At 53.7% G+C, this 7,674-nt stretch overlaps 1 protein-coding gene across 1 annotated transcript; it reads left to right on the top strand.

Annotated features, from left to right (window-relative positions):
- The first annotated feature begins 501 nt into the window (after nucleotides 1-501).
- KCNA7 (potassium voltage-gated channel subfamily A member 7) lies at nucleotides 502-1,637 on the top strand. Its single transcript, XM_008054142.1, has 2 exons — nucleotides 502-549; nucleotides 632-1,637. Exons 1-2 carry the CDS (start codon nucleotides 502-504, stop codon nucleotides 1,445-1,447), a joined length of 864 nt encoding a protein of 287 aa, XP_008052333.1. The 3' UTR covers nucleotides 1,448-1,637.
- The last annotated feature ends 6,037 nt before the right edge of the window (nucleotides 1,638-7,674 follow it).

Raw genomic sequence — 7,674 nt, 5'->3', positions numbered from 1 at the left:
AAAAAAAAAAAAAAAAAAAAAAAAATCGAAGCTGAGGGGATGATTGAGAGCCTGAAAACTCCAGGGTCTGTGAGGCCGGCAGTGACCAATAGGAAAGGAACTGCAGGTGGCAAGAGCCACAGCTCGAAGAATAGAACGCAGGCTGGGGTAGCCGGAGTAAGAGGGATGGGGCCTGAAGGCTGGAGGAGGAGGCATCCATCACAGACAAGGCCAGGCTGAGGGCATCAGAAAAGGGGCCTGAGCTTGACCTGCAGAGGTCTTGACCCATTATAGTCTGGGCTGAGGTTGGTAGGGCATGGAAAGGCTGTGCATGAGGGGTGGGGCCAGGGCGGGGACCCTCCTCATTTAGAAAAATCAACACTGGGGGCAGGTCTTTGGAAGGGCGGAGGTTGCACCCTAGTAGTTTCAGGACTCCCTACCAGGGCAGGGGCCGGGATCATCTCTCCAGCTACCTACCAGGTCAGAGACTAAGAATGTCAGCCGTCCAGAGACATTCCGGTGATGAACCAGGTCACTGGGGGCCTTGGCACAGTGGCTTCTGACAAATCTGTAAAGAGTAGTTGGCTATTTAAACAATGAATGAGGGTGTCCCAGTGTCCTGGGCTTTCCTGAATGCTTTCTTCCCCTGCAGTTCCCCGCTCGGCTGAATGGCTCTAGCCCAGGGCCTGGAAACCCACCCCGCCTGCCCTTTAGTGACCCGTTCTTTGTGGTGGAGACGCTGTGTATCTGCTGGTTTTCCTTCGAGCTGCTGGTACGCTTGCTGGCCTGCCCGAGCAAGGCGGTGTTCTTCAAGAACGTGATGAACCTCATCGATTTTGTGGCCATCCTTCCCTATTTCGTGGCGCTGGGCACGGAGCTGGCCCGGCAGCGAGGGGTGGGCCAGCCGGCCATGTCACTGGCCATCCTGCGGGTCATCCGATTGGTGCGTGTCTTCCGCATCTTCAAGCTGTCCCGGCACTCAAAGGGCCTGCAGATCTTGGGCCAGACTCTTCGAGCCTCTATGCGTGAGCTGGGCCTCCTCATCTTCTTTCTCTTCATCGGTGTGGTCCTCTTTTCCAGCGCAGTCTACTTTGCTGAAGTCGACCGGGTGGACTCCCATTTCACCAGCATCCCCGAGTCCTTCTGGTGGGCGGTGGTCACCATGACCACAGTTGGCTATGGAGACATGGCACCCGTCACTGTGGGTGGCAAGATAGTGGGCTCTCTGTGTGCCATCGCTGGCGTGCTGACCATTTCTCTGCCCGTGCCCGTCATTGTCTCTAACTTCAGCTACTTTTACCACCGGGAGACAGAGGGCGAAGAAGCCGGGATGTACAGCCATGTGGACACGCAGCCCTGTGGCACACTGGAGGGCAAGGCCAATGGGGGATTGGTGGATGGGGAGGTGCCTGAACTACCACCTCCGATCTGGGCGCCCCCCGGGAAACACCTGGTCACCGAAGTATGAGGGACAGTTGAGGTCTGCAGGACCTCACACCTCCTTGGAGGGAGGGAGGGCGGGCAGGGTGGAGGGAAAGGCTGGGGGGAGGGGATTGGGCTTAGGAAGAGCTAGGTTAAGTGATAATGGGTGGGGGAGCACTGAGTCTTGTTGGGTCTTGGGATGTGTGGTTTGGTAGCTCTTGTGGGTACCTCCTTACGTAGCAATGGATGTCAGTGGGTTGTGTTGAGTTCGGAGGATTCCATTGGTTCATATTGCATTGATTGTACAGAGCTAATGGGGCCTTTGGGGGTGATGTTGAGATGGGTTTGCTGATATCATTTTGTGAGTTTCCTAGGTCAATGTTGGGTTGGGTTGCGAGTCCAGGTAAGTGTATTCCAATGGCATTGTGTAGTATTCTGTGGTTTTATGGATCCAACATGGCATTGTTAGATGGTCACCCATGGCATTGTTGAGATTGATTGTGTGGTCACGCATGGTGTTGAGTTGCATTAAAACATGTGGCTTTGGAATTCTTCTAGGGCCATGGTATTTTAGGTTCTGTGAACTTGTGAGTCATATAGAAATGTGAAGAGTCAAGTGATAAGAGTGTGAACTTCTAGGTCACACTGGGTTAAGTTGGATTGGAATGGATGACCAAATTAGTCTTGTAGGCTTCTGTTCGGCTGAGTTATGTAGAGTTATGTGGCTGGAAGTTTTTCAGGGTCACGTTGAGTTGAGCTGTGTTGAGTTCTATAACCATGTGAGTCTTGTACAGCCAGTTTAGGTGGGTCATACGACCTCTTGAGTCTCATAGGGCCATGCTAAGTTGAGTTACATTGAGTTGTGTCATTGTGTGAGTCTTGTAGGAATGCTGGGTTGAGCTGGATGTGTGAATGAGTTCCATAGGGCCACATGGGGTTGTTCTGCATGTAAGTGATAGCACCAGGACCCAAGGATAAGAGCACTGGGGAAGAATCATGTATCAGGGAGCAAGCGTGATGGTGTAGACTCTGGAAGATGTCCTGAGCCAGCATCCCCAGTGTTAATGCCATAGGGAATAGAGCTGGATTCTGTATCCATGGGTTCAGGGGTTCATCTGGAGGTGTTTGGGGTGAATTAGGAAGAGGTGGATGTGCCTGTTTACCCCACATGCACTTGGGTTTGCCATTCAAGCCCTGCCCCCCCACCCTCCCCTACAGGGTTGCTCCCAGGCATGGAGGTCAGAACCACAAGAGAAGGGGCAGAGGGCGGAAAACTATACTCTGTCCAGACATGATGGAGGGACAGAAACCATGATGGAGGGTGACAGAGACCAGGGGAGGAATAGAGACCCAGAGAGAGGAAGTGATAGAAACTCAGTGAAGAAGCCAGGTGCGGTGGCTCACACCTGTAATCCCAGCACATTAGCAGGTGGAGGCAAGAGGATTGCCTGAGTCCAGGGGTTCAAGACCAGCCTGGGCAACTTGATGAGTCCTCATCTCTACAGTTAATCAGAAAAATTAACCAGGCATGGTGGCATATGCCTGTGGTTCAGCTACTTGGAAGGTTGAGGCTGAAGGATTGTCTGAGCCCTGCAGGTCGAGGCTGCAGTGACCATGATCATGCCACTGCACTCCAGCCTGGGCAACAGAGTGAGACTCCAACTCAAAAAAAAAGAAAACCCAGAGAAGAGGTGACTAAGACTCAGAGAGAGGAACAGAGATTCGGGAAGACAGAGACAAAGATCTGGGGAAAGAGGAGGTGGCAGGCAGAAACCCAGAAGAGGGGAACAGAGTCCAGAGTGAGAGGGTGACAGAGACCCAGAAGGTGGTGTCAGGCACCAGAGAGAAAGGGGCACACACCCAGAGGTGGAGACAGACCACAACCAACAAGGAGGAAGGCAGAAAAAGTCAGAGTCCCTGAGCCTGGGAGAGATGCGGAGTGTTTACCCCACAGTCATAAAGAGAGCCTAGGGCCAGATGCGGTGGCTAATGCCAGCACTTTGGGAGGTGGAGGCAAGAGAATTGTCTGAGTCCAGAGGTTCAAGACCAGCCCGGGCAACTTGGTGAGACCTCGTCCCTACAATAAATCAAAAAATTAGCCAGGTATGGTGATGTGTGCCTGTAATTCCAGCTACTTGGAAGGCTGAGGTGGAAGGATTGCCTGAGCCCAGCAGGTCGAGGCCATGAGCATGCCATTGCATTCCAGCCTGGGTGACAGAGTGAGACTCCAACTCAAAATAAATTAAATATATAAGTGGATCCTAAACCAACGTGTCACCCACCCACCCTCTCCGAAGCTGTTGGACAGGCGAGGGCCTCACTCTGTCTTCCAGGGGAGAAATCTGAGTCTCAGAGCAGGGGCACAGCTTCCCAATGTTGCATGAGGTCCCCCGGGGACCAGGACTACCTGCTCCATGTCCCCAACAGCCTGCTGGTGTACGTGGGACCCCTGCCAAGTCCAATAAGCCTCATTTCTCACAGGCAAGGAAACCGAGACTTGGAAGGGTAGGTCACCCAAGGTCACAAAGCCAAAACTTTTCGGAGGCCTTTTGAAACTAAAAGGGCATTTAGAGGAGCAGGAGGATGGTTAAAATCACTAACACATATAGGGCTTCCTATGTGCCAGGCACCATTCAAAGCACTTTATTGTATTCATTTATTAAAACCCATCCAGTGGTTTACAGAGTGTTGTTGTTATTTTTAATTGTAACCTTCTCCCTTCCCCCTTTTTTTGGTCACATAAAATCTTCCTTCGAGCCGGGCTCGGTGGCTCAGCCTGTAATCCCGCACCTTTGGGAGGCTGAGGTGAGTGGATTGCCTGAGCCCGCGGGTTCGAGATCCGCCTGGGTAGGCGAGATCTCATCTCTACAATAAATCAAAAATCAGCCTGGTGTGGTAGCACACGCCTGTAATTCTGGCTACTCGGAAGCCTGAGGTGGAAGGATTGCCGGAGCCCAGCGGCTTGAGGCTGGGGTGGCCGGAAGCAGCCACTGCACTCCAGTCTGGGTGACAGAGTGAGACTCTGACACACACACACACACACACACACACTCACATACACAAATCTTCCTTTGGCCAGGTGCAGTGGCTCAAACCTGTAATCCCAGCACTTTGGGAAGCTGAGGTAAGGGGATTGCCTGAGCCCACAGGTTTGAGAACAGCCTGGGCAACTTGGCGAGATCTTGCCTTTACAATAAATCAAAAAATTAGCCAGGCGTGGTAGCACACGCCTGTAGTTCCAAGCTACTTGGAAGGCTGAGGCAGAAGGATTGCTGGAGCCCAGTAGGTCGATGCTGGGGTGGCCGTGAGTGTGCCACTGCATTCCAGTCTGGGGGATGGAGTGAGATTCCAACTCAAAAATAAAAAAAAAATAAATAAATAAAATCTTCCTTTGAGGTGCCAGAACAGAGGGGAACCGTTTTGAGTCCTTCTCAGCAACCCAAAGTGCAGCTGAGGAATTCAGTACAGAAACCCCTGGTTTAATCCAACCACCTTTTTTTACTAGAGAGAAGGCACAGATTGTGAGAAGTCTGATAACGGGTGAAAAGAATATAAACTTTAGGTAGTGACTGCTCTCTGGAATAGAAAGCCACATTTAGGGACAGAAATGGAGGCAGACCTCACAGTGACAAGAGACAAGACAGCTCAGAGGGACAGACTCCAGCCTAGAGACCCAAAGAGGAGGAGCTATGTCCAGAGAGGAACTGAGGCCTGGAGAGAGGACAGAGACCGCCCTCGACCTTTTGGATAAGATCAAGTATGAAGAGAAGGTAGGAAGGCAGAGGGCAGAGACCTAGAAAGAGGGGGGGGAAGAGAACCAGAGAGGGGACAGAGAAGGGGGGACAGGCAAGAGACCCAGAGAGAGAGAGGTTAGAACCAAGAGAAAGGGGAACAGAGATGCAGAGAGGGGGAGACAGAGACCCAGAGAGAGAGAGAGAGAGAGAGAGTGCAAGGGACCCTGGGAGAGAGAGAGAAAGAGAGAGAGGGCAAGGGACCCGGAGAGAGAGAGAAAGAGAGGGCAAGGGACCCGGAGAGAGAGAGAAAGAGAGACAGAGATCCAGAGAGATGGGGGGGAGATGGAGACCCAAAGAGACAGAGACACAGAAAGAGGGGGACAGAGACCCAGAGAGAGAGAGAGAGCGCAAGAGACCTGGCTAGCGGGGGAGATGGAGATCCAGAGAGAAGGTGACAGAGAGACAGACAGAGACCCAGAGAGAGGAGGATAAAGAGTCAGACAGAGACCCAGAGAGAGGGGAACAGAGAGAGAGAGAGAGAGAGAGAGCATGCAAGAGACCCAGACAGAGAGAGACCCAGAGAGGGGAAAGAGATCTAGAGAGAAGGGGACAGAAACCCAGACACAGGCGGACAGAGACCCAGACAGAGAGAGAAAGACCCAGAGAGAGAGAGAGACTCAGAGAGAAGGGGACAGAGACAGAGAAAGAGAGACAGAGATCCAGAGAGATGGGGAGGGAGATGGAGACCCAGAGAGACAGAGACACAGAAAGAGGGGGACAGAGACCCAGAGAGAGAGAGAGAGAGAGAGCGCAAGAGACCTGGCTGGTGGGGGGAGATGGAGATCCAGAGAGAAGGTGACAGAGGGACAGACAGAGACCCAGAGAGAGGAGGATAAAGAGCCAGAGAGAGAGAGAGAGACAAAGACCCAGAGAGAGGGGAACAGAGAGAGAGAGAAAGAGAGAGAGAGAGAGAGAGAGCGCATGCAAGAGACCCAGGGAGAGAGAGAGAGGGGAAAGAGATCTAGAGAGAAGGGGACAGAAACCCAGACACAGGGGGACAGAGACCCAGACAGAGAGAAAGACCCAGAGAGAGAGAGAGAGAGAGAGACCCAGACAGAGAGAGAAAGACCCAGAGAGAGAGAGAGAGAGAGAGACCCCCAGACAGAGAGAAAGACCCAGAGAGAGAGAGAGACCCAGAGAGAGAGAGAGAGAGAGACTCAGAGAGAAGGGGACAGAGAGAGAGACAGAGACAGAGACAGAGACATAGAGAGAGGGGGACAGAGACCCAGAAAGAGAGAGTGGGGGCAAGAGACTGTTTCCTAGTTACTTTTGTTTGAAAACTCATCCCTGCTACTACCTTGGGGACTGGAAGTTCCAAGGGTCTTCATGGTAGGGGTAGCACGTGCTGAGTGTCTAGGGATGGGGGAGGTGTGGAGCAGCCAAAGAGGTGACTCGCCTGAACACTTGAAGCCTGGGAAGTGGCCCTTCCCCACCTCCAATAAACAACTGGAGCCGCCTTCTGGGTGGCCCTGGCTGGGACAGGGAGGAGTGGAGGGGAACACCCTAATCCGGGGACACCCTTCCTGCCACCTTGCCATGCTATATTTAGGCTGAGAGAAGGATGCGGGATGACCCCCTAGGGCGGGTGTCAGTTTTCCTTCTGAAAATAGCTCAGGGGGAGGGGGGCCGAGTCTCGGTGGAGGCGTGATAGGGTGAGGGGTCCTACTGCCCCAGGACTGTCACTGCTCCCACCTCCTTCCCTCAGAGGCTGTCTCCCTTTTGGGGCTCTGTCCCCTTCTCTTGTGGCGTCTGCCCTCTCTCTGGGTCTCTGTCTTCTCTTACGGGTCCCCCGCTCTCCCCAGGTCTTTGTCTCCCTCTTCCTCCGGGTCCCTCTCCCCTTTTCCTCTGTTTCTGTGCCTTCCGGCCTCTCGCCTCTCGTCTCTCCCTTCGTCACTGCTCACCGTTTCTCTGAGCAGGTCGTTCTATGCTTAAAACATATCTTTGTCTATGTCTGAGTCCTGTGATGTCATGAGTGTCTCGTATCTGAGCTCTGGGCAAGACCCTCTCCCAGGGAGTCCACACCCAGGAAATTCCAGGAGAGAGGACTCTGTGGGAGAGCCCCCCACATCCACTGTCTCCCCAGGCCTTATCGCTGCCCAAGCCCAGCTGGTTAATGTCTGGCGTGGGCTCCTGGGAAGTGGGGATGAGAGCAGAGGGTGGGAATCTGCCCCGAGATTGACGCAGAATTGGCAGAAGACCGCAAAGGAATCTCAGACCCAGACTCCTGGGGCCAATGGAGGAGGCTGGGGCTGGCCTCCTGAGTAGGAGACAGGAGGAGGCTGGAGACTGTTTGCTCAGACTCCTGGGGCTGGGGGAAGCAGTGGCAGGGGTTTGAACTCCTGGGTCTGAGGGAGGAGGGGCTGGGGGCCTGGACCCCTGGGTCTGAGGGAGGAGGTGCTGGGGGCCCGGACCCCTGGGTCTGAAGGAGGAGGGGCTGAGGTCTGGACCCCTGAGTCTGAGGGAGGAGGGGCTGGGGGCC

The sequence above is a fragment of the Carlito syrichta genome, unplaced genomic scaffold (assembly GCF_000164805.1).
Source record: "Carlito syrichta isolate Samal-C Ts95f unplaced genomic scaffold, Tarsius_syrichta-2.0.1 Scaffold289135, whole genome shotgun sequence".
NCBI classification, from domain to species: domain Eukaryota; kingdom Metazoa; phylum Chordata; class Mammalia; order Primates; family Tarsiidae; genus Carlito; species Carlito syrichta.
This window is presented reverse-complemented; position numbering and strand designations above follow the sequence as displayed.